The 27,179-nt window shown below is 37.7% G+C and overlaps 3 protein-coding genes across 8 annotated transcripts in view; 1 reads left to right on the plus strand and 2 right to left on the minus strand.

Moving 5' to 3' along the window:
* The window catches only part of LOC120420080 (syntaxin-10), a 29,397-nt gene extending 5,500 nt beyond the window's left edge, over positions 1-23,897 (plus strand). For both annotated transcript variants that reach the window (XM_052710062.1, XM_052710061.1), the window contains exons 2-5: positions 16,854-17,022; positions 17,114-17,706; positions 22,457-22,551; positions 22,614-23,897. In XM_052710062.1, coding sequence (XP_052566022.1) covers positions 17,213-17,706; positions 22,457-22,551; positions 22,614-22,690 — 666 coding nt within the window. In that variant the 5' untranslated portion in view covers positions 16,854-17,022; positions 17,114-17,212 and the 3' untranslated portion in view covers positions 22,691-23,897. The remainder of the gene's footprint in view (positions 1-16,853; positions 17,023-17,113; positions 17,707-22,456; positions 22,552-22,613) is intronic.
* On the minus strand, positions 3,000-3,866 carry LOC120420081 (chymotrypsin inhibitor-like). Of its 4 annotated transcripts, none has more exons than XM_052710063.1 (3): positions 3,600-3,866; positions 3,326-3,405; positions 3,000-3,257 (listed from the first exon to the last, which is right to left on the minus strand). In XM_052710063.1, exons 1-3 carry the CDS (start codon positions 3,797-3,799, stop codon positions 3,079-3,081), a joined length of 459 nt encoding a protein of 152 aa, XP_052566023.1. In that variant the 5' UTR covers positions 3,800-3,866; the 3' UTR covers positions 3,000-3,078. The 4 variants fall into 4 exon arrangements, with proteins under 4 accessions (XP_052566023.1, XP_052566024.1, XP_039438944.2 ...); XM_052710064.1 differs by having other exon boundaries at positions 3,000-3,254; positions 3,600-3,857; XM_039583010.2 differs by lacking the exon at positions 3,600-3,866 and having other exon boundaries at positions 3,000-3,254; positions 3,326-3,560.
* Positions 23,898-26,393: 2,496 nt separating the features above from the next.
* On the minus strand, positions 26,394-27,107 carry LOC120420076 (60S ribosomal protein L29). 2 transcript variants are annotated; one of them, XM_039583000.1, is made up of 2 exons: positions 26,968-27,107; positions 26,394-26,814 (listed from the first exon to the last, which is right to left on the minus strand). In XM_039583000.1, exon 2 carries the CDS (start codon positions 26,795-26,797, stop codon positions 26,567-26,569), a length of 231 nt encoding a protein of 76 aa, XP_039438934.1. In that variant the 5' UTR covers positions 26,798-26,814; positions 26,968-27,107; the 3' UTR covers positions 26,394-26,566. The 2 variants fall into 2 exon arrangements, with proteins under 2 accessions (XP_039438934.1, XP_039438935.1); XM_039583001.1 differs by having other exon boundaries at positions 26,940-26,990.
* Positions 27,108-27,179: the final 72 nt, after the last annotated feature.

Raw genomic sequence — 27,179 nt, forward strand, 5'->3', positions numbered from 1 at the left:
GGAGCTTACACACAGTTGGCATTGTCGGAAAGGTCCAGGAAATTCATGGTGATAAATACAATTAAAGGTTTATATACATACAATCGCCTTCCACAAGGTGCTTCCCCAAGTGCTTCGATATTTCAGCAAATGATGGATCAAGTCTTGGGAGGAATTGATAATGTTTATTGCTATCTTGATGATGTTTTGATTGCGGGAGAAACCCTGGATAACTGTCATAAAAAGTTGATAATTGTATTGAATCGTTTGGCAATGGCTAATATTAAAGTCAACTGGGAAAAGTGCAAGTTTTTTGTTTCTGATTTGAAATATTTAGGGCACATTATCAGTGAGAAAGGTCTCATGCCCAGTCCAGATAAAATTTCGACAATTCAAAAGGCAAAAGTTCCTAAAAATGAGAATGAACTGAAATCTTACTTAGGTTTGATTAATTATTACAATCGTTTTATACCTAACATGTCTTCAAAGCTGTTTTATTTGTACAATTTGTTAAGAAAGAATGTGAAGTTTAATTGGGATCATAATTGTGATAAAGCTTTTCATGACAGTAAACAGGCTTTGGTTGAAGCAAATATTTTGGAGTTTTATGATCCAAAGAAAGACATTATTGTGGTTTCTGACGCATCGGGCTATGGCCTTGGAGGAGTGATTGCTCATGTTATTGATGGTGTTGAAAAACCGATTAGTTTTACTTCTTTTACTTTAGATGACGCGCAGAAGAAATATCCTATTCTTCACTTGGAGGCATTGGCTTTGGTTTGTACAATTAAGAAATTTCATAAATATTCATTCGGACAAGAATTCATTGCTTACACTGATCATAAACCATTGCTAGGTATTTTCGGCAAAGAAGGTAAAAATTCAATTTTTGTAACGAGACTCCAACGGTACATTTTGGAACTTTCTATTTATAAATTTGAACTTCGGTATAGGCCTTCTGCGAAAATGGGAAATGCGGATTTTTGTTCGAGATTTCCATTGGAGCAGTCGGTTCCTGCTGAATTGGATCAAGATATTGTACGGAGCATAAACTTTAGTAGGGAGTTCCCTTTAGATTTTGTTTCGATTGCTAAGGCAACAGTTGACGACGTTTATTTACAGCAAATTATGAACTATCTGCGTGTTGGATGGCCGCAAAAGATTGACAAACGCTTACTGGACGTTTACGCAAATCAAAGTGATTTGGAAGAAGTCGATGGGTGCTTATTGTACCAAGACAGGGTGGTTATACCACGTAAAATGCAAAGCGGGATTTTGAAGCTTTTGCATGCCAACCACGCAGGGATGGTTAAGATGAAACAACTGGCAAGGAAGCAGGTTTATTGGTTTGGGATTAACAAAGACATTGAAAAATATGTTTCTACGTGCGACGTCTGTGCAAGTATGGCTGTCGTACCAAAAACTAAGATTGAGTCTCAATGGACGCCTACGACTAGACCTTTTAGTAGGGTTCACATTGATTTCTTCTACTTTTCCAATCATACTTTTTTGTTGATTGTTGATTCTTTTTCGAAGTGGTTGGAAGTAGAATGGATGAAGAGGGGCACGGATTGTGCAAAGGTTGTGAAGAAATTGGTATCTTATTTTGCGAGATTTGGATTACCGGATGTTCTGGTATCAGACGGGGGTCCTCCTTTCAACTCTTATTCTTTCACTTCTTTCCTTGAGAGGCAAGGAATAAAGGTGATGAAAAGTCCACCTTATAATCCACAAAGCAATGGACAAGCCGAAAGGCTAGTGAGAACAACTAAGGATGTTTTGAAAAAGTTTTTGTTGGATCCGGATTTGGACAGCGTTGATTTGGAGGATCAGATTAACTTATTTTTAATGAATTATCGTAATAACATTGTGACGAGTAGTGGGCAATTTCCCTCGGATAGAGTATTTTTATATAAACCAAAAACAGCTTTGGACTTGCTGAATCCCAAAAAGCATTATAAACAATTTTTAACTGTGCCACCAACCCCAAATGATGAAGTGGTAGATGTACCAAAAGCAATCAGAAAGGCGTCAAAGGACGAATTAGATGAGCTGATAGCTGGGGATTTGGTGTGGTACAAGAATAACAAAAATAGCATACCAAATAGATGGATTAAAGCAAGCTTTATTAAGAAATTTTCTCCAAACGTTTTCCAGGTGTTGGCTGGAAGCGGGGAAATCCTCGCTCATAGAGATCAGCTGCGACCATACCGGGCTCGTGAGGAAGCGAGGACAAATATCCTAATTCCGACGACATCCGGTGCAAACATGAACCTGGAACAACCAGCGACGCTGAGAGCGTCCGGAAGCGCAGACGAGGATGGAGATTTCCGTGGATACTCGAACGCCGAGCTGGCTAGGGTCAGAAAAAGAAAAGTCGATGCGGCTCAATTGCCGGAAGTGTGCTTAAGACGTTCAAAACGTTTGCGTAAACCTAAACAGGATTTCGAATTTAAATATGTTTAACTTTGGATTTTTTTTCATGTCGTTGAATTGCGATTTCGGATTTATATAGAGAAATGTATTTTGATCAGAATTAAAATGAATTGATTTTGTTAGCATTAGAAGTGAATTCTTTTACTTTGGAAACAGTGAATTGTAAAATATTTTTAGTTTAATCTTAGACTATAGAAACAACTTCCGAAAGGGGAAGGAGTTGTTGCATACGGGCCTTGGGCCAAACAACTGTACTAAAAATGTAACACTAATACACTCACAAAGAAATGAATAAAACATCAACGCGACGGTTGTCGCGCTCTCTTTCGCTGTTCACCAGTGCAACATACAAGAAGTGCGTTATTCTTCTTACTCGACTTGCTGTCCGATCTCTCCCCAACCAGCGTACGTTTTAATCAGCTAAACATAGTTGAATGTTTAAGCTTTCAATTCATGCAAAAAGATCATAGTTTTGTGAGAAATTGACAGAGTTATGTGTGATACAAAAAAAGGGGATCAAGTCTCCCCACTCTCCCCTAAACAACAGTTTCTAACCGTAATTATTCAATGACACGAAACGAATGCTGCGACATAGTGCGAATGAATTATTCACATTGTTATGACAAATATTTTCAAATATATATTTAACAATTGTTAGTAAATTCAACAATCATCCGGCGTCACACAATTTCGGTCCACATCCCGCACAAATCCCTGCACGCAGAAACATCCTCGAACGCAGTTATGGGTGCACGCTAGAGCCGTTTGGTTGAAATTTTCACACGTTCTCTCGCAAGCCGTTCCACACTGGTTGAACTGCTCGTTTGCACCGCCGCATGCTGCTGGTTGGAAAATCCAGTTGGGAAATTAGTTCCCTCTTCCAATTCAAAGCATCTACAAATTTACTCACTTTCGGTGCCGGCCATCAGCTCCACCGCCACAACCAGCAGGGCAAGCAAAAGGGAAATTGCTGTCGTTGAAGCACGATGCATTTTACAGTAGAGACCCTAAATAGGGAGACTGGTCTAAGCTTGCTAAATCGATCTGGCAACGTATGTTTTGAGCTTGGCAACACTGATAAGTTTTGCTGGGCGTAAAGGCAAATACTCGTTTGGATACGTCAAACTCGCGTCTGTTTGGATACGTCAAATTCACTTCGTCCAGTCTCCCTATTTAGGATCTCTATTTTACAGTGGGGTTTGGCTCTGAACTGTTGCAGTTTGGTTTGATGTGGTTGCATTATAAATTGAGAGCAGTGGAATAGGGGATTTTTTGGTTGAAACTGCTTGAATGAAAAACCCACGTTCGTACACCGCTCAATTGGTGTGAAACGTAATGCGACAAATGAAGTCGGTTTTTGTAGATCCCTGAGTAAATAACCCATTATTAAAGTTATTATAGATGATTCTATACTTATGATAAATTACGCAAACTGAGTGTGTCTAAAACGTAGATCAACATTTAACACTCAAACGCTTGATTCGACCCCTATTTTTTTTTTTTTCTTAAAAATCTTATAACTTTTGATAGAATTGAACAAATTAGATGCTTCCGGTTGCAAAAGATCCATATTTGTCTATATTTTGAAATAAAAAAAAACTTTTCGACAGAACAATGTTAAAAATTATACAAAAGTTCAAAGAATAATCCTAATACCTCATCCTACAAAATAATTGACATGGTCCAGACCTTCGGCGCATCGGAACAGGTTCCTACCGGAAACGGTTCAGTGAGCTGATTGCAATTGGTGGCCAATTGTAATCGGCTCCGGTGCCCCGTAGGACTTAACTATGTCAATTATTTTTGCAGGATTATATATTAGGATGATTCCATGAAGTTTTGTATTAAGTTCGACATTGTTTTTACGAAAAGTTTTTGTTATGTCAACCAAAAACCCAAATAGAAGAGCCGAGGTACCCCAACGGAATCCGGAATATCTCCGGTAAAAATGAACCATGTTTGTCTCCATTCTGACAGTTCAAAATATAGACAAATATGGTTCTTTTGCAATCGGAAGCATCCAATTTGGTCGACTCTATCAAAAGTTATAAAATTTTTAAGAAAAAAATAGGGGTCGAAGGACTATGACTGCTTTATTTTTTTTAATTTATAGTATTTGAATGCACCTATTCTATCGATTTCTTTTATCCCAAATAACCATTTTGCATCATTGGTTTCTCCATACAAATTTGAAAACATTCATACAAAAATGCTGTGAAAATATTCGAAATTCTATACCTTAATAAGAGAATTTTTGTATCGATTTGATGTCTTCCATGATTTTGTAATTTTGTCTTTTTGACATAGGACTATGTCTCTATTTACTATATTGGGGGGCCAGTTCAGAAATTCGATCCAAAGCGTCACTTTTAAGCGTTAAAAAAGGGGACATTTTGAACGCTTATATCTTTTTTCCCTGTGAATCAATACAGACGGTTGGACCACCAATCGAAAGAGGAAGACTTCAGCTATTGTTTAACTACATAGATAGTTTGACTAAACATAGTTAAAGCACTTAAAACATGCAATCAAAATGAGTAATTTTTCAGTACAAATCGGACAGATGACCAATCAGAGCGAGCGTATGCATTCGAGACCGCGCCCCTTTTGTGCCATTCTCCGGCTCTGCCGCTATTTAAGCAGAAAATTTCGCAAAAGCAAGTCACTTTCGAACGAGCACTCGAACTGTGCACGTCGGGCCGGCACGGAGCAGCAGCAGCAGCGGCCAATAGAAGAAGAGGACCAGCAACCAGAAGGAAGAACCACCGGCAGCAGAAGGAGGAAATTCGAGCGAAGCGGACGGCGTGGAAGTCGCTATGATGCGGCGGTTCTCATGAAAAATGTCGAATTGGTGGTGGAAAAAACCTGGAGTGGCCTCGAAGTAGGTTCCCTCGGGGCCTGGGGGGACATTTACAGAACCATACTAGTTGTGGCAATATGGGTATCAAAATTCATGGTTTTTGATACTGAACATAATAATGGCCATTTCAACAGTAGTGGCCATAACATGAAGTAGCCGGTGATCTCAAAGCAGGTTCCCCCGGGGCCCAGAGGGTCTTTTACAGAACCATACGAGTTGTGGCAATATGGGTATCAAAATTCATGGTTTTTGATACTGAACATGAAAATTGACATTTCGACCGTAGTGGCCACAACCTGGAGTTGTCGGTGCCCTCATGGAAGGTTCGCCTTGGGAGAACATTTATGACAATTTTGCCGACAAATCTATGAAACAAAATAAAATAATCTTATTCCAGATTTCACTAGCAATCCAACAACACATTCAAATTGTTTGGTCCTATGTCTTTCGGTTATGTCTCTGACATACCATCTTGAACTTTTTTTGTAGTTTTTTCTAAGTCGGATTTAATAGTTACCACGATATCATCGTCGATTTTAATAAAACCTATACCTTTCTTTAGTAAGAAAGGCAAAAAATATGTCAGTCTGGTTTCAATTAGAAAACAATATTTTCATTCTTTGGAATGAAATTTGCGAGTTTGGCAAACTGTCAAACACAAGAAAGTGCGAGTTTGTTGCCATAGTCTAATAGCTCCCATAACCTATTCCCGCCCAGAGCAAAATCGAGATTTTTTACGGTTTTCCTTGTCATTTTCTACAGAACTGACCAAATTGGATGGAATTTGAATTGGAGGCAGCAAAGATATTAAATAACACTGTGCAGGAAGAATGAGATTATTTCATTCATTTGTTTTAGGCACGCAGAAAAATAAGGCATATTTGAATCAACAAAACGTTTTGTTGATTTGAAAATCAAGATTTTTGTTGAATCAACGCTAAACGTCAAAGCAACTTTTTCAAAACAACAAAAGATTTTTGTGGAATTGAGAAAATCAAGGTTTGTTTCAACGCAAAATCGGCGTTGATTATATTCAACATAATTTTTGTTGAATCAAACCTCGTACAGGCTGATTCCACAAAATATTTTTCTGCGTGGAGAAATTTCAATTTGAAGTGAAAAATAAGCGGTGCGCTGGTGCAACCATGGGCGTTAGAGGGTTAAAAGAAGAGAAGAAAAGACATTTTTTTAAAATCTGCTAAAAAAATAGAAAAATGCCTTAAAATTTTGTGCACCAAAAATATATAGTTTTCATATGTTGTATATATGTTTTAATATGTTTCATAGGTTAAGTATTTTATTTTGAAAGGAAATTAACAAAAAGTATGAAAATCGAGACATTTAGTATGGGAACTGTCAAATCTCTCACCATCAAAAAGCAGCGTTGAGCTTTCGCTGCATTTGTCTATCCAGGTTTTTAAGCGAAGATAGCGTTCGAATGGTGAACGTCCCAAATGTCAAAATCGCACAGTGGCACCGACATTAGAAAATACATGGCACACTTTTTTCGTAATGTTCGTACCACTGCGTGATTTTGGCATTTCGGGCGTTCATCATTCGAACGCCATTTTCGCTTAAAAATCTGGATTGGCTGATGCATGAAGTGATTTGTTTACCTTTTTCTCGGCACCCTCAGCAAACGTCATTGTATGGTCAAACCATACAAAATTGCTGCCGGATCTTTTCCGGGAGATGAATTTTGACTTTGGTAAAGTATATAGAGTTTTATCACTTATGAAACTGAATTGAAAAAATAACAGTTTTTTAATACTAAATTCTTCGTAGCTAGGCCGTTGCAAATATTTCTAAAAAATTTTAATGAAAATAGAAGTCAAATCAACTGATAACAATCTTAAATGCATTTTCTGCATTGATAATCACATTTTGCATGTTTGGGCTGGATTCAAAATATTTTCAATTTTTATGGAATTCCAAAGCACAGCATCGGAAAACTTTTTTTTTCGCAAAAAATAAAATTTTCATCAATACTTAGATATTTTGGAAACTAATGATTGCAAAACGACTGGGCAAATGTATAATGCATTTTAAAACACTTTTTTCATTCAAATGTTGAAACCATGGCTCGTTAATTCAATATTTAAACATTTCTATTTTTATTTTTTGTGATGCTTGTTGGTAAATTGATTTTCAAAGAAACACTGCTTTTTAAAGTATATTTTTTAAAATTTCATAACGTAAAAATAAATTATTCACACACTATAGAACCTAACAATCTTCAGGCAGCACACAGTTTCCGTCCCCATCCCGGATGTACCTTGGCACGCAGAAACATCCCTGAACACAGTACGCCAAACAGGCCGTTGGGGTCGTCCGATTCAGGCTTTCGCAGGTCATTTCACACGATGGACCGCACTCGCTGTACTCTTCAAAGTTTCCGCTGCATGCTGGCAAAAAAAATTCCTCAAATTAGTGTTTGTTGTTTAATGAACGAAATATATATACAAATCACTCACTTTCAGCTAAAACAGACTGAATGTACAAAACGACTAAGCTGAACAGAAGAAAAACTAATGTGGGACGCATTGTACGACTAAGCTCGCAGTTGCTCGATTAGATTTAAAATAATTGATATTTAGCTGAGAGATCGTCTTAAATTGAATTGCATATCTTGTTTGGGGATCTTTTTTTCTTTTCTACGATTGAAATCCCCATTTAAATTTTTATAAAATCATCGCATTAACAAGTTATTACCGTCGACTGGAACAAATTTGGAAATTAATAACATTAAGGTGGTTGGTGGTGTCTTTCACTTTTAGGGCAATAACTGTCAATGATGGTTCTGAATACAGGGTCCAGAAATAGTAAATTTAAATTAAAAAATAATCACTATAAGTAAAATGCATCTACAAACAAAACAAAGAAACCCACTTTTTGTTTGAAAACTTCTGAATCAAGATTTAAATATTTTTCTAAAACAAACATGGCCGCCAAATGGCCGATCGCAGGGTGGCCACTCAAGTCGGGAAATCGGGAAAGTCGGGAAGATTCGGGAATTCGTCAAAATCCGCCAAAAATCGGGAAAAAGTCGGGAATTTATGATTTTATGTCAAAAAGTCGGGAAAAGTCGGGAATTCTGAGCTTTTTTAACTCTTGAATAAATTTTGTTATATTTTGTACAATTTTCAAATTGAATTCACTCATTTCTGCTTTAGTAACTTACTTTAAATTTAAGGTTATTTTCACCATTTCAATATATCGATGCCAACATTTCAAAAAGCATCATGTACAAACCGTGCGTTTTGAGAAAAACGCATTTGAATGTTGAGCATCTATTTTCAATTCCCATTTTAATATAAAAGCAAAATAAGATGTTCTTATGATAACAAACGATGAAAAACCTTGCGTTTATTGATACTTGATCATCCAAATTCAATAAAACATTATATCCGTAATTTTATTTGAGAAAAACAAACATAACTTCTTTTGAAATCACTAACGTCTATATCACCCTGCTGTAATTGAGGGGGACGCTTTGATATGATTCGTTTTTCTTCGCCGAATGTACATGGCGCTTTGTTCATGTTGCTTTTTTTTTCGTCACGAGGTTCATGTAATCTTTTGTTTGACAGGTTGACAGGGCTATATAAACAGGGACTGCTGATGGCAGAGATTTTGTTTATGTTACTTTATTTGAAATTATTATTAAACAGACTTTACTGAAGAAACTTTTGCTCATCTTTGATGGAGAGGTAGCTTATTAGGAGTACACTCAAAAAATCTTTCACCACATAGTTGCATGAAATGTCCGGTAGCAGCCAATTTTTGGTCCCAAACATCATTTCACATGAGTCATGCAACTACAGTTAAACCTCGTATAAGAGCGCCTCGTATATGCAACTTTGCATATACGAGTCATTCCACCTGATTCGGTTTTGTCGCAAGAGTTGCATATGCGAGGTACAGGGCTTATGGGATTTTGGCTATATGGGAGACATGGGCTATATTTTTATAAAAAATCAACTAAACTATACAAATTTATAGTGTTTTGGAATCGTTATGAAGTCAGCTATACAGCTACACCAAATTTACATGGTTTACGATGTTCTAGATCATCCGAAACTTCGTCAAGTTAAGGTCTACAGTATGTAAAAAAAGTATTTACACCCCTCGGGCACTATGCACATTTTGTGATGAAACATGTAAACAATTTAATGTTGACATGAACCTAGTACTAAGTTCTGTTCAGAAACTCATGCTGAACATTTTGCTGCAAAAAGCTCATGAAAAGATGTTTTCTATAAAAAGTTATATAACAAATACTAATACAAAAATAAAAAAGGTGCAAAAAAAGTTTGTACACCTTTCGAAAAATTAACATAAATAAAGTTATTTGTTGACAAATCACCATAAATCCAGTCTCCCAACTCCAAATAGGCATCCTTGACTGATTAAAAATATAATTTGGATTGAATATAAAGTTTACTAATTACTTAGTATAAAAGTTTACATAACTCTTGAAATTCTATATAAAACTTATCTAAACTTAATTTTGCAAACTTTAAATTTAACTAAATGTCAATATATTACCATAGAATTGATAAATAAACATTCTGGAGTGGGTATAACACCGTTTTGGGGGACTTTGTATCGCTAGAATAGATTTTTCGTTGGAATTTCGTACCAACACGGAATTACGTCGTCGGAAAATCCGCCGGCATCCGAACCGGTCCACAATTAACAAGTCAACCTATGTGGCATCTAAAAGGACATAAAATTTCCGATCTTTTGATACCCAGACATCTAGGTTTTCTATAAAACCCACGTTTTTAAACACCTAGGCAAAAACGTTGTTATGGTTTCGTTTGAGCAACCTGCCAAAAATGTATAGAATTTCGTAATTTTTGTTCTCGTGGATCAAACTTACTTTTTGCCCAGGTATTTAACAACGTGGGTTTTATAGAAAACCTAGATGTATGGGTATCAACAGATCGGAAATTTTATGCCCTTTCCGATGCCACATAGGTTAACTTGTGAATTGTGGACCGGTTTGGATGCCGGCGGATTTTTCGACGACGTAATTCCGGGTTGGTACGAAATTCCAACGAAAAATCTATTCTAGCGATACAAAGACCCCCAAAACGGTGTTATACCCACTCCAAAATGTTTATTTAGCAATTCTATGGTAATATATTGACATTTAGTTAAATTTAAAGTTTGCAAAATTAAGTTTAGATAAGTTTTATATAGAATTTCAAGAGTTATGTAAACTTTTATACTAAGTAATTAGTAAACTTTATATTCAATCCAAATTATATTTTTAATCAGTCAAGGATGCCTATTTGGAGTTGGGAGACTGGATTTATGGTGATTTGTCAACAAATAACTTTATTTATGTTAATTTTTCGAAAGGTGTACAAACTTTTTTTGCACCTTATTTATTTTTGTATTAGTATTTGTTATATAACTTTTTATAGAAAACATCTTTTCATGAGCTTTTTGCAGCAAAATGTTCGGCATGAGTTTCTGAACAAAACGTAGTACTAGGTTTATGTCAACATTAAATTGTTTACAGGTTTAATCACAAAATGTGCATAGTGCCCGAGGGGTGTAAATACTTTTTTTACATACTGTATGTGTTCAACGCCGTACAAGTATGAGTTAGGCGATTTGACTGTGGTTTTTGACCACAGATCATATCCGGATAGCCTCAGGGAGGTTCAGGGACTAGTCTACCGATATGTGGTGATGTTCTGGGTCTTCTGTAGAGTCCCGGGAGGTACGTCCGATGGGTCTACCGCCGTAACACGGCAGAGGTCGGTGTTTTTTGACCTCAGATCATATCCAGATAGCCTCAGGGAGGTTCAGGGACTAGTCTACCGATATGTGGAAATGTTCTGGGTCTTCTGTGGAGTCCCGGGAGCTACGCCTGAAGGGTCTACCGCCGTAACAAGGCAGAGGTCGATGGTTTTTGACCTCAGATCATATCCAGATAGCCTCAGGGAGGTTCAGGGACTAGTCTACCGATATGTGGAAATGTTCTGGGTCTTCTGTGGAGTCCCGAGAGCTACGCCTGAAGGGTCTACCGCCGTAACAAGGCAGAGGTCGATGGTTTTTGGCCTTAGATTATATCCAGATAGACTCAGGGAGGTTCAGGGACTAGTCTACCGATATGTAGAGATGTTCTGGGTCTTCTATAGAGTCCCGGGAGTTACGACCGATGGGTCTACCGCCGTAACAAAGCAGAGGTCGATGGTTTTTGACCTTAGATAATATCCAGATAGCCTCAGGGAGGTTCAGGGACTAGTCTACCGATATGTGGTGATGTTCTGGGTCTTCTGTAGAGTCCCGGGAGCTACGTCCGATGGGTCTACCGACGTAACACGGCAGAGGTCTGTGGTTTTTGACCTCAGATCATATTCGGATAGCCTCAGGGAGGTTCAGGGACTAGTCTACCGATATGTGGTGATGTTTTGGGTCTCCTGTAGAGTCCCGGGAGTTACGGCCGATGGGTCTACCACCGTAACAAGATAGAGGTCGGAGGTTTTCGACCTCAGATCATATTCAGATAGCATCAGGGTGGTTCAGGGACTAGTCTACCGATGTGTGGTAATATTCTGGGTCTTCTGTAGAGTCCCGGAGGTAACGGTCAATGGGTCTACAGCCGTAACTAGTCTACCGATATGTGGTGATGTTCTGGGTGTTTTGTAAGATTTCGGGAGCTACGGCCGTTGGGTCTACCACCGTAACAAGATAGAGGTCGGAGGTTTTTGACCTCAGATCATATCCGGATAGCCTCAGGGAGGTTATAGGGCTAGTCTACCGATGTGATAGGTCTTTTGTAAGATCTTGGGAGTTACGGCCGATGGGTCTACCGCCGTAACAAGATATAGGTCGGTGGTTTTTGATCTCAGATCATATCCGAATAGCCTCAGGGCCGTTACTTCCGGGACTCTACAGAAGACCCAAAAGATCATAACACATCGGTAGACTAGTCCCTGAACCGTCCTGAGGCTATCCGGATATGATCTAAGATTAAAATCCAGTGACCTCTGCCTTATTTCGGTGGTAGACCCATTGACGGTAATCCCGGGACTCTACAGAAGACCCAGAACATCACAACACATCGGTAGACTAGTCCCTGAACCTTCCTGAGGCTATCCGGATATGATCTGAGGTCAAAATCCACCGACCTCTGCCTTGTTACGGCGGTAGACCCATTGACCGTAGCTCCCGGGACTCTACAGAATACCCAGCACATTACCAGAAGTCGGTAGACTAGTCTCTGAATCACCCTGAGGTTATCTGGATATGATCCAAGATCAAAATCTAGTGACCTCTGCCTTATTTTGGTGGTAGACCAATTGACCGTAACTCCTGGGACTCTACAGAAGACCCAAAACATCACCACACATCGGTAGACTAGTCCCTGAACCTTCCTGAGGCTATCTGGATATGATCTGAGGTCAAAATCCACCGACCTCTGCCTTGTTACGGCGGTAGACCCATTGACCGTAGCTCCCGGGACTTTACAGAAGACCCAGCACATTACCAGAAATCGGTAGACTAGTCCCTTAACCTCCTTGAGGCTATCCGGATATGAACTGAGGTCGAAAACCTCCGACCTCTATCTTGTTGCGGTGGTAGAGCCATCGGCCGTTACTCTTGGGACTCTACAGAAGACCCAAAAAATGACATCACATCGGTAGACTAGTCCCTGAACCACCCTGAGGCTATCTGATGATATATATGATCTGAGGTCAAAAACTTCTGACCTGTATCTTGTTACGGTGGTAGACCCATCGGCCGTAACTCCCGGGACTCTACAGGAGACCCAGAACATCACCACATATCGGTAGACTAGTCCCTGAACCTCCCTGAGGCTATCCGGATATGATCTGAGGTCAAAAACCACCGACCACTGCCGTGTTACGTCAGTAGACCCATCGGACGTAGCTCCCGGGACTCTACAGAAGACCCAGAACATCACCACATATCGGTAGACTAGTCCCTGAACCTCCCTGAGGCTATCTGGATATGATCTAAGGTCAAAAACCATCGACCTCTGCCGTGTTACGGCGGTAGACCCTTCAGGCGTAGCTCCCGGGACTCCACAGAAGACCCAGAACATCACCACATACCGGTAGACTAGTCCCTGAACCTCCCTGAGGCTATCCGGATATGATCTGAGGTCAAAAACCACCGACCTCTGCCGTGTTACGGCGGTAGACCCATCGGACGTACCTTCAGGGACTCTACAGAAGACCCAGAACATCTCCACATATCGGTAGACTAGTCCCTGAACCTCCCTGAGGTTATCCGGATATGACCTGTGGTCAAAAACCACAGTCAAATCGCCTACCTCATACTTGTACGGCGTTGAACACATAGGCCTTAACTTGACGAAGTTTCGGATGACCTAGAACATCGTAAACCATGTAAATTTGGTGTAGCTGTAAAGCTGACTTCATAACGATTCCAAAACACTATAAATTTGTATAGTTTAGTTGATTTTTTATAAAAATATAGCCCATGTCTCCCATATAGCCAAAATCCCATAAGCCCTGTACCTCGCATATGCGTGCTTCGCATAAGAAACCCCCATATGAGGTGCATATGCGAGGTTTAACTGTATCACAATACATTCACGTTAATCCTACTTGCCTCCAAGGCAGCATACACTAACACAACTAAATTTTACGTGAAATTCTTGCCTGAAAAATTGGAGGCGTGGTCTGCATGTCAGCTGATTTTGGTTTGCATGAAATTCATGCCACATTCGCATGCAAAGTGGTATGGAAAATATCCACTTGCCATTTCATGCAACATTGTGGTGAAAAGTGACGACGATGACCAGAGATGGAAGGTTGCATGATTTTCCTGCCTGAAAATTTTGAGCCAGCCTGCAAATCGGAGGGCAATCAGTCTTCTGGTGATTCTCAACAGCTGAACATGATTTCAGCCGGGCGCGAAATCAAGGTTTTAGTTTTTTCCGTCTTGGTTGATTCAAGAACCGGAGCAATTCAAGATTCATTTGTAAGTATATTCTGCACAATTTTTGCTAATTTAGCATTAATTTTCTGTGTTGTTATTTTCCAGGCATCGAAACCAGATAATTTAGCGCGATCGTCGGTGTCCCACCGTGGCCAATTGTAGTTTGAGGCTGGATGTGCGAATGTTTCAGCGGGACCGGAATGCAAGGTAGTCAAGGCATTCAAAGCAGGCCGTGGTGATAAAGACGAAGGCGCTGGCCGCGAATGGTAAAGTGACTGAAACTGTTCACTAGACTTCTCTGCAGGCCGCAAGCGTGCCGGATTCGTGGACTATTCGCCTGTGCTTCAGAACGGGTTTATGTCGGAGAAATTAATATAAAGAAAAATATTGTGATAAGTGATTGTGTGTGATGTGAAGTGATTATGTGTTGTGATGCGTGTTCATGAAAATTGGCATATTTAAAAAAATAAAAAGTAAAAACCGCGGTGAAAACACAACTCCATGTATTCTTTGTTCAGAAATCACCAAAAACAGAAAAAAATGAATAAAAATCCCCCTCCCCCAAACAACCATAATCACCTCAAAAATCATGTGATGGTCACATTCTGAGAAGGTAGATGCTGCGTGAAATTGCTGCAACTTTCACGTGAATTCTTGTGTTGTTACATATGAATGTATTGGTTCGTTTGAAAACGGCTAACGCCAAGACTCCTGAGATTCACGTAGATTTCGCATGAACATCCATATGGAAAAAAATCACCTATATTTTCATGCAACATTGTGGTGGACACTATTTTGAGTGTACTTTCAGAATATGCAATAACCCAGAAAGTGTCAAAATGTACATGATGCCTTTTGAAATGTTACCGTCGATATTTGAGTATGGAAAAGCTGTTTAAGACCTTTAAAATCTTCATGAATATTGAAGTCTTTGACACAGATTTTCATAATATTTTTTTATGAATCAAATGATCGCTTTTAATTTTTTTATTTCACAAAACAAGAGGTATAGTTGATGAAAAACTAATATAAAAATAGAGCGTAATGGCCAGCTTTGAATTATAATTCTATTCCATTTTGTCACATAATTGAATATTTGAAACAGGATTCGACATTGAGTTTGACAATAGTTTTTTTTTTTGGGTAAATATTTGTAATTGTTTAACTAAATTCATTAAGTACATAATTTAAAATGTGTTTTTTTTTTCCAAATGTTGCCCTTGAACTTTTTTTTGTGAGTATGGGTAAATTACCTACCATAGATAAAGCTTGATTTTCAGTTTGCGGAAAACTTAAATATCGAATAAAATCCAAAATTGAAAAAGATTTTTACGTTTTGAAAACATAAAGAAAATATTGAAATTGCAAAAAAAATAATCCAAAAATTTTGAGTTCTTGCATAATTATTTAAAAAAATTGTCTCTTCAAACAGTCGCTTAAAATAAGTGGGAAAACTTGAATTCATATCAAACTGAATTTTCATTGAAAAAAACAGTTAAATACTGACCACTAAGAAAATTAACATTGATTAAAAAATCAATATCAAAAATTACATAATTAAAAAGGGCAAAAACATTTTGTTTTATGAATTCCATGACATTTTTCTAAATCCTTTGAATGAATAATAACAGCAATTACGTTTTAATCATTCTTTGATTTAAAATGATGATGAAGTTAAAAAAAATAAAAACTATACTTCCGTTCTACGCATAATTGTCCCATGTTAAAAAAAGTGCAACTGCGAAAAACGCGATTGAAATTTTTCGACCGATTTCTGTGTTTCTACGCATAATTCTCCCGTGGGTTCCTATTCGCCCTATGTGTCCCTAATCGCCCCAGTTAGCAGTTTATTACCCTTATTTGTGATCCTCTTGCTAAACAAGGCATAATGCTTAGTAAAACTAATGATTCCGTGTAAGAAAATACTTGATGGGACAATTATGCGTAGAAGTTCAACGATGGGACAAACAGACTTGGTGTTTTTTTATGAGTTTCCGAACAAAGTACCAAATTTTATGTGTTTTTCTTAAAGTACACATCAGACTAAACTTAAAAAATGGCATAAAGTCAAAATCGTCAAAAACTGACATGGGACAACTATGCGTAGAACGGCAGTATACGTTTGCCAATTTAAAAAATACCATGGAAGTTATAAGTATTGTTGAACTTTCGATTATTTTTTCAAAGACTAATTGTTTGTGTTTCTACTCTGAATCATAATAATGATGATTTAAATAATAATGAAATTAAATTTTAGAAGTTTTCTTTATTTGTTGTTTAGTTTCTGTATTTAAAAAAAATGCCTATATTTGGATTTTTTTTTAATTCATTGAGATTTTTTTTTGGTGGTTAATATTGACTTATAGAAAGTTTTTTGTTTGAAATCATTCTTTAGATAAGAAATGCCTATTATTTAAGCATTCTGAAAAAGTCTGGAAAAAAGTCGGAAATTTGAAAATGGAATTTGGGTGGTCACCCTGCGATCGGGAATGATGCCTCCCAGAGCCTTAACCCCAGTTTACGGTAACCGATATTGAAAGAAAACACCTGAAAATTTTTTTCTCTCATCTATTCTATTACAATGTCATGATATTAAAGGATTTTTCCTCTTTCCTTTGAATTCCAGCGAAGTTTTCAAGGCACTGAACAAAACACGTGGACTGTACCTTCGGTGGCGCGAACTGAACGATGCACTTTCCGGCGGCACCACAGCGGAGGCCGAGTGGACCACGACGGAACTGAAAAACTCTCTGCGCAGCATCGAGTGGGACCTGGAGGATCTCGAGGACACGATCAATATCCTTTTGCCAAAAAAGATACTTTTAAAACTAACTTTATCTAGTTTTTAAATCGTTATAAAATTTTCCTTAACCAACCCGTTCTATAAGTATTGTAGAGAAGAACCCGAACAAGTTTAAAATCGACAACAAGGAACTTTCCAGCCGGCGCCAGTTTATCGATGCAACCCGCGATGAGGTCAAGTCTATGAAGGATGCCTGCATGATCATCAACCGGAACCGCGATCGAGACATTACGGCGAGACAGCCCCTGTTGGACAACTGCGAGAACGGAGGCGGATCGCCGCACCAGCAGAGCAAGAACTTTATCAACAACAACTGCATCATCGGAAACGGAAGCAGCGGCGGAACGCAGCATCACGGCAACAACACCTTGAACAACAACAACCTGAACCTATCGGGCACCGGAAAGCACCTGATTAGTTCGGCCGGAGCAGCGATGGCGTCCCGACACAGTGGAGCCAAGTACTCCAAGCTGGAGAACAACCTGGACGACAGTCCGACGCACTCGTCCGCGATGATGCTGGACTCGGGCTCGTCGCGGTTCGTCGAGGACACGCTCGGCACGCAGCAGCGGATAATGGCTTCCCAGGACGAGCAGCTGGACGTGATTAGCGACTCGATTGGGACGCTCAAGACGGTGTCGCGCCAGATTGGCATCGAGCTCGACGAGCAGGCAGTGTGAGTAGTATTTTTTTTTGTTTATTTTGGCGTGCCTGCTCTGAAAACATTTAAATTAGCTGCCGAGTACAAAAGGCCAGTTCTCACTGGGAATCAGTGATCCAATTTTTGACTTCCTTTAATAGGGGAACTATACCCTTTCTCCTATTTCTATTATCGGCCTATCATCACTTTGATCATGAATTACAGCTTTCATAAAGTGTTTTTGACTGTTCCAAAGTTACAAATAGCTAAAATTAAAGTGAGCAAGCAACTCTCTATTGTTGATACATCTGAAAATGTTGATTCAATAGCGGAAAACGGCAAAAGTGATGAGAATTGGTCGAATGGCTTAGAGTGATTAAAATGGGTATATTTCCCCTACCGAACTTGGAAGATGTTGAACCTTTACTAATATAAATTAAACTCACCCGTGATTTCGCTGCCGGCCATTCTGGCACAGGAACATTGCAAGAAGTTCTTTGAGGCATTATTAAATAAGGCCGTTGGGAATATTTTTCAAAGTTTATGTCACTGACTTTGATAGGATTTCAATTTGTTTTTAGAATATTTTCCAGCAAGTAAGGTTTTTCTCAAGATTATTATTTTTAAAACATGTAGGGGAGAGTGGGGAGACTTGATCCCTTTTTTTTGTATCGCACATAACTCTGTAAATTTCTCACAAAACTATGAACTTTTTGCATGAATTGAAAGCTTAAACATACAACTATGTTTGGCTGATAAGGGTATTTCATCAGATAAACTCTTCGAATCATGCCAAGCGTTTTAAAAAAATATTTTAAACCGCCATTTTCAAAATGTTGGGAGTAATTTGATCCCCCATTCAACATTTTGAAGAAATCTTAAGCAAAATGTTTCTTATTCATCCAAACGTTTAATTATCTATAAGTTACAGCAATTTCACATTAAACCTGTTACGTTTGTGTTCAAAATATAACAAGTTTAGCATGCAAAATATTTAAAAACTTAAAATTTTCTTTTTTAGACCAAAATTGAGCATGTTTACAAAAACTGGTAATTTTTGTTTACAAAACTTTTGAAAAATGGTTCAAACTGCAGTAAGTTATGTTCAACTATACTGAAGGAAACTATGTGTGTGTGTGTGGTCCAATCCAATACCCGCTAACCGGTAGCGAAATTATGGGAAAGTATAATTTGTATCAGACTGTGTACATGCCGAATGCTGATACAGCTTATCTCAGTCCCGGGTATTAGGTGGTGATAGCCCTCGCGCTGCTTCCAACGACCCATTTCAGAATGACAGAGCTCCTTGCGGTCCAATTCCGAGGTCGCTGGGCATTGTTCGGCCCCGCCTAAACATAGAAGCAAGCATCTGAAGGAAACTCGATCTATATTTAGACTTCCAATCCTCTCAGGCAAATCAGGGATCAGCGCGTATTTAATAATATGAGAAGAAGAGATAACATGTTTCAACACTACGGATCAATTCACTGCTAGAGTGCAAACCTTCTGATAGCCGACTGCTTAGCGTCCCAGACCACCAATCCAAAGGTGTGAGTTCGAATCCCACCTGATTCATTTTAGTTTTTATTCATATTCAAATTCCTGATTCCAAATTTCAAAGGTACCGACCGGGATTTGATCCCTGCACCTTCTGCTTGGGAGACAGAAGCCGTAACCATTAAGCCACAGAGCCGGTTCAACTATACTGAAGGAAACTATGTACGAAAACCCAGCACAATTATTTAATCTTGAGGCTGAATCCAGTGACTGTAAAAATGCAGGGATCAAGTCTCCCTAAACGCACTTATTTTAAACAATTGATTGTAAAATTAGTATGACGATAAATTTAACGTCAAATGCGTAAGGGTTTTGGAGTTGATATGTTTATCAAACAATTCATGTATAAAAAATATTTTTTTGAATTATTTTTGAGTGTTTTCTAAAATTATCAAAACAAACAAAAAAGATCTCTTGTACGTTTTTTGCAGCACTTTTTAGAAAAATGTGTGTAACTCAATCTAAACATTTTTATTTTTTTTTTTTTCTTTGTTTTCTACAATGAGTTTTAGTTGATTTCGCACAACTTTCTAGAACAAAGCCAATTGTTTTACCCACATGCTGACGAGATACACGGAGAAAAAAGAGTTCCCAAAATCGTGAACAAGCGTTCATGAAAATGGGAACCTCGAACAAAGTGTTCAAATCCCATGGTACGATTTTGAAAAACGTACCATGAAATTTGAACACTTTGTTCGTGGTTCCCATTTTCATGAACGCTTGTTCACGATTTTGGGAACTCTTTTTTCTCCGTGTACAGGCTTGGGATCAAGTGTCCCCGGGGATCAAGTCTCCCCACTCTCCCCTACTGGGGTAGGCCACACAAAGTCCATGCACTATTTCGGACGTACATGTTAGTTACGTTCAAAATAGTTTTAATTCCGGGGTGACTTTGATAGTCATAGTTTTTCTTGTTAAAATCATATTTAAGATGTTCAAACTTTATTTGTACGCTAAATGTACCTGATATAGTTTTTAAGAAAAACAATCAATGTTTATATTTAGTTAACTAAGTGTATAAGCTTTTTAGCAAAATGCATATAAATTTTAAGTAAAATTTTCAAAAAGTCGAAATTTTTCCTGAAATTTGTAAAAACTAGTTTTGTTTATAAAATTATCGATTTATATTGCATTTTATACTGAATTCAAGGCAAGAATCACAAGTTTTCACATTTTACATGAAATTTTTTCAACTGAAATTGCCTATAAATTTGGAGATTTTTTTCAATTGTGTTTCAAAAACACATATTATTTATTATTTACAAACTTTTTTAACCTTCTCCTAGTGGAAAATTGTCCAAAGAATCCGAAAAAGCATTCTGTTTTCCGATTCAAAAATATGTTCATTGAGAAAATCATGACACTTTGAGAAGTTTAAAATAATGACTTTCATCAACATTTTCTTAACTATAGTTAACTAACTTTTCAAGCTTGTCAAAATTTTATGAAAAGTTCTTCTTGGGGTACTTTGAACACTTCTCTACCACGGTCAGTATGTTTCTAAACCATTCCTTTCGTAATTTAATTGTACTCTTCAAATCGCAAACCTATCAAAGTCACCCCGGCTATCAAAGTCACCCCGTTTTACGGTACTGTTGTTTTTAATAAACGCATTTTTTTCAAAAATACTCAATTTCTTATTATTTTAAATATGTGCAACAAACGAAGTGACATTTTGTATTTATCTTAAATTATTTTATCAAATTATGAACATTTTAGTTAAAGTACTAAAATACGATATTTTGTTAAAATTTTAGTATTTTACAAAAAAAAACTCTAGAAGTGAAAATGCATACAAAATTTTGCTTTGATCGATATCTATGTTGCGAGTATTTTTGAAAAATAATACGGAATTCTTCATTGTTTTTTGAATTTTTTAACTAAAAAATTACTGTATTATCAGCAAATTATATTCTTATTAAAATTTAGTAAATTTTAGTCCAGACTCGATTATCCAAATTTTGGATTGTCCAAAGTTCGATTATTGGAAGGTTTGTATGGGACTTAGGCTAACCGAATCACGAACAATTTTTTCTCGTATGTTTTTGACAAAAAAATATGAGTTTTACGACACCATTTTAGTCAAAATTTGAGTTCTTGATTGCCTTAAAAATAAAATGTATTGTCAAATACTCCCAAGATTTTTACCTGACATAACAAAATGTATAGCAAATTTATAACTTTTTTTTTGACAATGTTTTGCTAAATGCAGTTAAGTAAAATATTTTTCCCGGGACGCTTCAGTGGAAAATTTTACTTAAGGGGTTACATACATGCAAATCGACAAGAAGTGAGAGGTGGGTGTGAGCCACACAATTAATGTTATTTCAAATCTGTTTTCAGGGCATTAAAAAATACAATTTTATCCGTCATCAATACTAATTTAAAGACATTGGGATGTATCATTGCCGAGATATAGCTATTTGAAGTTAGCAGATTCAAAAAACGAATGCCACGATATCTTAACACTGCCTTGACCAAATCGGCTCAAAATGTTGGTGAAGACTCGTTGAACTGGTCCTGTGTGCATGACGAAGGCTTATTTTCAAAAAAACTTATTTAAAAAAAAGATGAAAATATTTTTGTGTTTTTAATATAAAAATCGTCAGTTTTTGATTTTTGTATTTTTTTTTTTTTTCATAAAGCAAAATTTCAATATCGAGCCGCGTTATGCACACGGGATATGTCTTGAGTGTCTTTATCCCAAATTTTAGCCAATTTGTTCTATCCCATCTCGAGATATCGTGGTACCCGTAAATCAACTCGGTGTTTCGAGAAAAACGCTCAGAAAGTTTCACAGTCCGACTTTGCGCACGGCAAAATATTGAGCCTCAAATCGTCTCTAACTCAGTTTAATCATGTAATATCTTCATGAAACTTTCAGGAGAGATTGAAATTGTACATATGGATTATACAGTGTGAAGTTTGAAGCATTTTTGGCTAATTCTGCGTGAATCTTTTTCGTCATTCACGGTCGGTAAAACGGCCTACCTTTCTCAACCAAAAATTATAGAATAGATTTAGAATAATTTAGTAACAGGTACGATCCAAAGACTGAAAAGTTTTGCTGTTGGTGCTGAAAAGTTAAACTTTTCAAAAAAAAAAATTGTTTTGTTTTGTATGGAATCAGCCAGTACCGAGATAATCGAGTTTCAATTTTTTGATAAACATCTCACCACATTGATATAAATGCACCAAATATTGAATTTCAAGTAAACTAATCTTTCAGCATGCTGGACGAATTCGGCAACGAGCTGGAGCAAACAGACTCGAAGCTGGACTCCACCATGAAGAAGGTGGCCAAGGTGTTGCACATGACCAACGGTACGTTATTTGCCAAATGATGCCAACTTTTATGTAACTTTTTCACCTTTTTTCACTTCCAGACCGCCGGCAATGGATGGCGATCGTGACGCTGTCGATCACGCTGCTAGTTGTGATAGTTATCTATATAATCCTTTAATTAAGCTCCCTTACCTAAAGGCACACTCAACTCTCCTCACTGTTTTCCCCTCCACAGAGTTTGTGTAGCAAAACTTTCGTGCATTTCATACATATATATGGTCAGAAAGCAGCACTTTACCAACTAACCAAAACTACAAATTCAAGTATTCGATAAAGCATGTACCCGTGTGTGTTGTGTGACAGTTGAAGCGAGCGGTAGGTTTGCGAATTAAATGGAGAAACAAATTAGGGAGAGAAAGTGGTCTAAGTTCACATTTGAACTTTGGTTGGTCTTCGATTAAGAAAGGGATTCCGTTCCGAACACAGTCAAACCCCTGTATTTGAAACCCAAATTTATCTTTACGTTAGTACGGGTTGTGGAGCGCATGCAGCTAGAGGGATCGAAAATTAAAGTGTAGAAAGTAGTGCTAGGCAACGGGAAACACTTAGTTCGTAGAAATTTCGTCAGCATCAGCAGCAGCTCTTAATTAGCTTACCCTTAATGCATATGTAAATACAGTGGATGTGAGTGCGTGTTAATTTTAGAATTCTAGCAGTAAAGAAATTTTGAATTGAGTTTAGAACAAACAAACAACGCTTCTTCTCAAAAGAGTACTAGAAAGCGCATTTTTCCATTAAGAGATTAACTTTTAGTACGAACAGCATTTTAGACTCTCAGATATCAAAATGTTGTGTAGATTATTTAAAAAAATCCTCAGCACACTCTCTCAACCAGAGTTTCTCCTGACTATTTCACGATGCACTCGATTTTGTTCATTAACATTTGTAATCTATGGGTATAATTAATATTGAATCTAGTCACATACTTAGCAAGAAGCGAGGGGCCCCTCAAAAAAACAAATCTGATTTTCGAATCCTGGTTTTTTTTTTCAACAGTACAAGAATTACACCTTCGTAGCAGAGCAGAAAATAAAATTGGTACGATATAAAAACGAGCCTATATTTAAAGCCAAATTTACCCATATTTTGAAATAGATTCTTAGATTTCCCAGATTAATAACGAAAAACAGTATAATATTATAACCAAACTTGGTAGAGGCACGAGATGAAAAGAAGATATGAGCAAAGAAGAAACAGAAAAAAATATCCAACGTAGAGGCAAGATGAAACAGAATCGTAGGAACAGCAATAGAACGGATTTTGAATATTTACTTTTTTAAGTTTAGTAAACGATGGTATCAAATAAAGGAAACATTTCAATGAAATCTCAAATTGCGTTTTATTTCCACAGACTTCAGTTTTAATAAGTCATCAAATGATAACAAAACGATCGTTAATCTTTTAATAGTTCGTTGAAGACATCCTGAGAATGAGAATGAGCACTTTTTCTATATACATATTTTTTTTATGTAGGTGAAACTAGATTTTTGGAAAAAAAAATAAGATGCAAAACCAAGTTTGTAAAATTACGAAATTTATACGAAATTATTTAAAAGTTTAGAAAATAGTACAGTCCAGACTCGATTATCTGAAGGCCTCGGAAATTTTTTTTTCGTTGGCTTATTTTTGATTGATATGGGGCAAGAGGAACAATCGCTCGTACGATCGTTATTCTCCTAATTCGTCGCAATACTGCCGTTTGGTCATTTAGTACAATAATTCAATGCGCACATTTTGTGCATTTTCTTATTTTGTTTTCTTATTCTTATTTTCTTTTTTCTCGGAAGCCGTTCAAAAACACTTTACTTGAGAAACTGAGTATGATCGTAGTACAGTGAAACCTCTTTTTACGCGGTTCGTTACGCTTTTCTAGTTTGTCAATTTCTCTGGAACGACGCAACATTTTTGAAATCTTTTAAAAGCAATTTGTAGGTTTTGTTCAGATCAACAAAATGCTTTTAGAAGCTTGCAAAAATATTGTGTGGTTTAAGAGAAATCAACAAAATAAAAAGCGTAACGCCTTCGCGTAAAAAGAGGTTTCTCCGTACCACTATTTTACACTACCTGAAGACTCTGGGGCTCAAGTTATGGATCGATTCAAGATGTGCTGTGTCAGGAATATATTCTGGGCTCTAAAAATTGATATCTTGACGAAAAACAACATCTCTGCCCTGAGTTACACCAAGATTTTGGACGCATTTTTGGGGTTTAGAGTGATATATTACGGTTTTTAACTTGAAAACGAGATAAAATCAGTTTTCACCGACAGATTATTTTGGGAATTGATTTTTCGAACTCAGAACACTGCCGTTCTAAGCACAATTGTCCCATGTTCAAAAAAGTGCAACTGAGAAAAACGCGATTGAAATTTTTCGACCGATTTTTGTGTTTCTACGCATAATTGTCCCGTAGGTTCCTATTCACTCTAAGTGTTCCTAGTCGCCCCAGTTAGCAGTTTATCACTCTTGTTTGTGATCCGCTTACTATACAACAGGCAAACAAGAAATAATGCTTCATAAAACTAATGATTTCGTGTAAGAAAATACTTGGTGGGACAATTATGCGTAGAAGTTTAACGATCCTGAGATATTCTATGAAAACCAAAAAAGCTCCGAAAATTTGTGTCACTTTACATATGAAAGTACACTCAAACCCCGATTGTTTGACACCAACTGTACACCAACGGGGTACAAACTAAAAAAGTGTCAAACAAAAAAGTGACCAACCACCGGGGGTTGAGTGTAGTTTCAATCTTGTCGTGCTATTTTGTCACTCCCTGAGAATTGATGTAAGTGCGACAACTGGCGAAAGGGATTTCTGGTCAGAACGCGTTTGACGCACGTACAAGTTCGACTACCGTAAACATTTGTAATTATAACTCGGGACTCCGGCAACCAACTTCAACCAAACTTTGGGACAATGCACAGAATGGTCAACCAAACAAAACAGCTGCTCAATTGCAGCTCATAAAAAGCGTTTTCAACTGAATTCTAGAGTTGAATAGCTCCAAAGCATACTTTCTATGAACAGTTTTGCAAAATAAGTTTGTTTGTCAAGTTTATTTTTGATCCTTCGTAATTTTCTAATTTCCTAAAGTGTCTTCTTTGACCTGATCAAAAGTGTTAACTAACAAGACTTAGTTATCGTACCAAATAAATCAACAAATTACACATTAAACCGTGAAATCTGCAATTTTGGATGCAGATAGTAGCGAGTGCTTAACCCGTTAAACATTCGAGAATTTCCACCTATATTGAAAAAAAATCAATCAAAAATATATAAAAATATGGCTTAAACATTTGTTCCAATTCGTTACATTTCTAGATAAGATTTTAAAAAAGTCTTATCTGCATACGAATCCCATGACTCATACGTTCCAACGCGTTGTTTTGAAAACTTATTCTCGATTTGTCCTGATTTGCTTCTAAGGAAAAACTATTTTTAATTAATATCATGAATACATATGCGTTTTTTAGCTTTTCTGAAAGGGCACACGATTTTCAACAAAACTGCATCATTAACTCAAAAGTGATGAAAGTGCATATGGGACATTTTTGCAAGCAAGGACAGTCCATAGAATGCAAATAATTTTTTAGCAAAAAACCATTTCGCATTTTCCATCACTCGAATCCAGTACTCTTTTTCTAGTAATTGTCTGGATATTTCCTTAATAAACATAGCCATTCAGGTAAGGTCTACGGAAAACTAAACAATTTTAACCTTTTACTATTGTCACTCTACCTAATCCACACAACCAAAGGTATACTTTTACAACACCCGTAACGATGCCATTTCTTTCATTCAAACAGAGCAATCCGACATAGCGTTTCATAAGTTTTGTCCGGAGCCAACAATCCCCTCAGGGGATTTCATTGGAACTCCTTCCAAAAACCTTTATTTCTCCACGAAGCTCGCAATCGCACTTGTGTACAAAACGTTTGCCCAAACACACACTTCCCACAAAAGCGCATCTTCAAAAGTCACCATGTCCATCCTACAGCCTGACCGGAGCTGGCTGTCCGGCGAACTTTGCCTTGCGTTCCTCGGCCCGCTGGAGGGACTCCTCGCGGCTCAGGTTGCCCTTCTTCGAGAAGCGCAGGTTGTGCAGGAACTTTTGGCACATTCCGCGGGTCGACTCGTTGCGCTGGCGCTTGGGCTTCTTGATGCCGTTCTTGTGGGCCTTCTGGTTCTGGTTGTGATTGGTGTGATTCTTGGACTTGGCCATTGCTGGTGGTTGTTGGTCTGTGGAATGGAGCAGAGAAGATTCGCAGGTTAGACGAGGTGGCACGATTTTTGCTGCACAAGCTTAAACTACGAGTAGCATGTTTAGTTTCCTTGAACTATTTAACAGAAATTCCACAAATTACCAGCGAAATAACACAAAAAATCACTCACTTTCAGAAAAACAGAACTGATCAGCCGCAAGTCAAAAACCGGAAAGAGTATGGCGATGACAGTTTGGTCCCTGGTGGACAAACCGGGAAGCACACCTTTAAAACGCCTGCCAGTATGCAACACGCACAGTTTGTTGGTGGAAATTTAACCCCGAAAACGCCTGGCGATAGGCAGCGTGCGTTTTGGAAAGGGGGATAGGAATGTTGACAACA

The sequence above is a fragment of the Culex pipiens genome, chromosome 3 (assembly GCF_016801865.2).
Source record: "Culex pipiens pallens isolate TS chromosome 3, TS_CPP_V2, whole genome shotgun sequence".
Classification (NCBI taxonomy): Eukaryota; Metazoa; Arthropoda; class Insecta; order Diptera; family Culicidae; genus Culex; species Culex pipiens.

Coding starts and splice junctions, on each gene's coding strand:
- LOC120420081 (XM_052710063.1), bottom strand. CDS start 3,799: ATGGGTTATTTACTCAGGGATCTACAAAAACCGACTTCATTTGTCGCA. Junction 3,406..3,599: donor GCCAAACCCCACTGTAAAAT/AGAGATCCTAAA, acceptor CTACTGTAAAAT/GCATCGTGCTTCAACGACAG. Junction 3,258..3,325: donor GCTGATGGCCGGCACCGAAA/GTGAGTAAATTT, acceptor TTTTCCAACCAG/CAGCATGCGGCGGTGCAAAC.
- LOC120420076 (XM_039583000.1), bottom strand. CDS start 26,797: ATGGCCAAGTCCAAGAATCACACCAATCACAACCAGAACCAGAAGGCC.